The following is an 838-nucleotide window of genomic DNA, read 5'->3' as shown; positions in this document are numbered from 1 at the left end:
ACACACACCTTTCAACTAATTCAAACTAATTGCCCAATTGCACAGCCTTAAGAGCGTGCATATCATGAATGCTGGGTCTCATTTGTTTTCTGAGAATCTACTGAACCTACTGGTAACTTGTTTGCCACGTAGCAATAAAAAAATATACGAAAAACCTTGATTATTCTGGTTAGTCACATTGTACTGCTATTATTTTGAACAATACTGTATGTACCTTAGTGATGGGAGCTTCAATAGTCATGGAGTGGATTCTGGCCATAGACGAGTGTCTCCTCTGAGAACTTCCTGCTAAACACAAGAAGATCTGAAAACATCCTTCACTTCACATGCACCTGAGCACAGGGGTCAGAGGTCAAGGGTTAGTCAGGGATTCTCTTATTAACAGAGTTTATGTCTCTTATAGCTGATCCTAAATTCAGCTCAACCACAATCAGGAAGAAGAGCGGACAGGTGGGATGAGCGGTTCACACTGAAGCATCATCTGACCACGAGTCACATGATTAAGATAAACCTGTACACTCCGCCTGGGGGAAGGGCTCTGAGTGAAGGGCAAGGTTTTGGCTGAGGGTCAAAGGTCAGCAGTGTCATCTCACCATCACTTCCTCTAGAGGTCGTCGGAGCGAACGTCCAGCGATCCTTTCCTGCGGTCCTTGTGTTTGCTGAACTGCTGAATATCTGACAATGACAACAACGACACATCAGCACACCTGAACACACACTCACACTCACACACACACACTCTCACACTGACACACACACACACTCTCGCATTCTCACTCACTCACACAGTCTCACACTCACTCACACACACTCTCACTCACTCTCACACACACAGTCT

General features: G+C 45.3%; 1 protein-coding gene across 2 annotated transcripts in view; it reads right to left on the bottom strand.

Moving 5' to 3' along the window:
- Window positions 1–211: 211 nt before the first annotated feature.
- The window catches only part of LOC113118440 (high affinity cAMP-specific and IBMX-insensitive 3',5'-cyclic phosphodiesterase 8A-like), a 12,630-nt gene continuing 12,003 nt past the window's right edge, over window positions 212–838 (bottom strand). Inside the window, exons 12-13 of one of the 2 annotated variants that reach the window (XM_026287596.1) lie at window positions 594–675; window positions 212–288 (exon numbers count right to left, since the gene is read on the bottom strand). In XM_026287596.1, the coding sequence (XP_026143381.1) occupies window positions 605–675 (71 nt within the window). In that variant the 3' untranslated portion in view covers window positions 212–288; window positions 594–604. The remainder of the gene's footprint in view (window positions 289–593; window positions 676–838) is intronic. The other variant, XM_026287598.1, reaches the window with a different exon arrangement.

Source organism: Carassius auratus, chromosome 18 (genome assembly GCF_003368295.1).
Source record: "Carassius auratus strain Wakin chromosome 18, ASM336829v1, whole genome shotgun sequence".
Taxonomy (NCBI): Eukaryota; Metazoa; Chordata; class Actinopteri; order Cypriniformes; family Cyprinidae; genus Carassius; species Carassius auratus.
The sequence above is the reverse complement of the archived record's forward strand: the minus strand, read 5'-3'. Positions and strand labels throughout refer to the sequence as shown.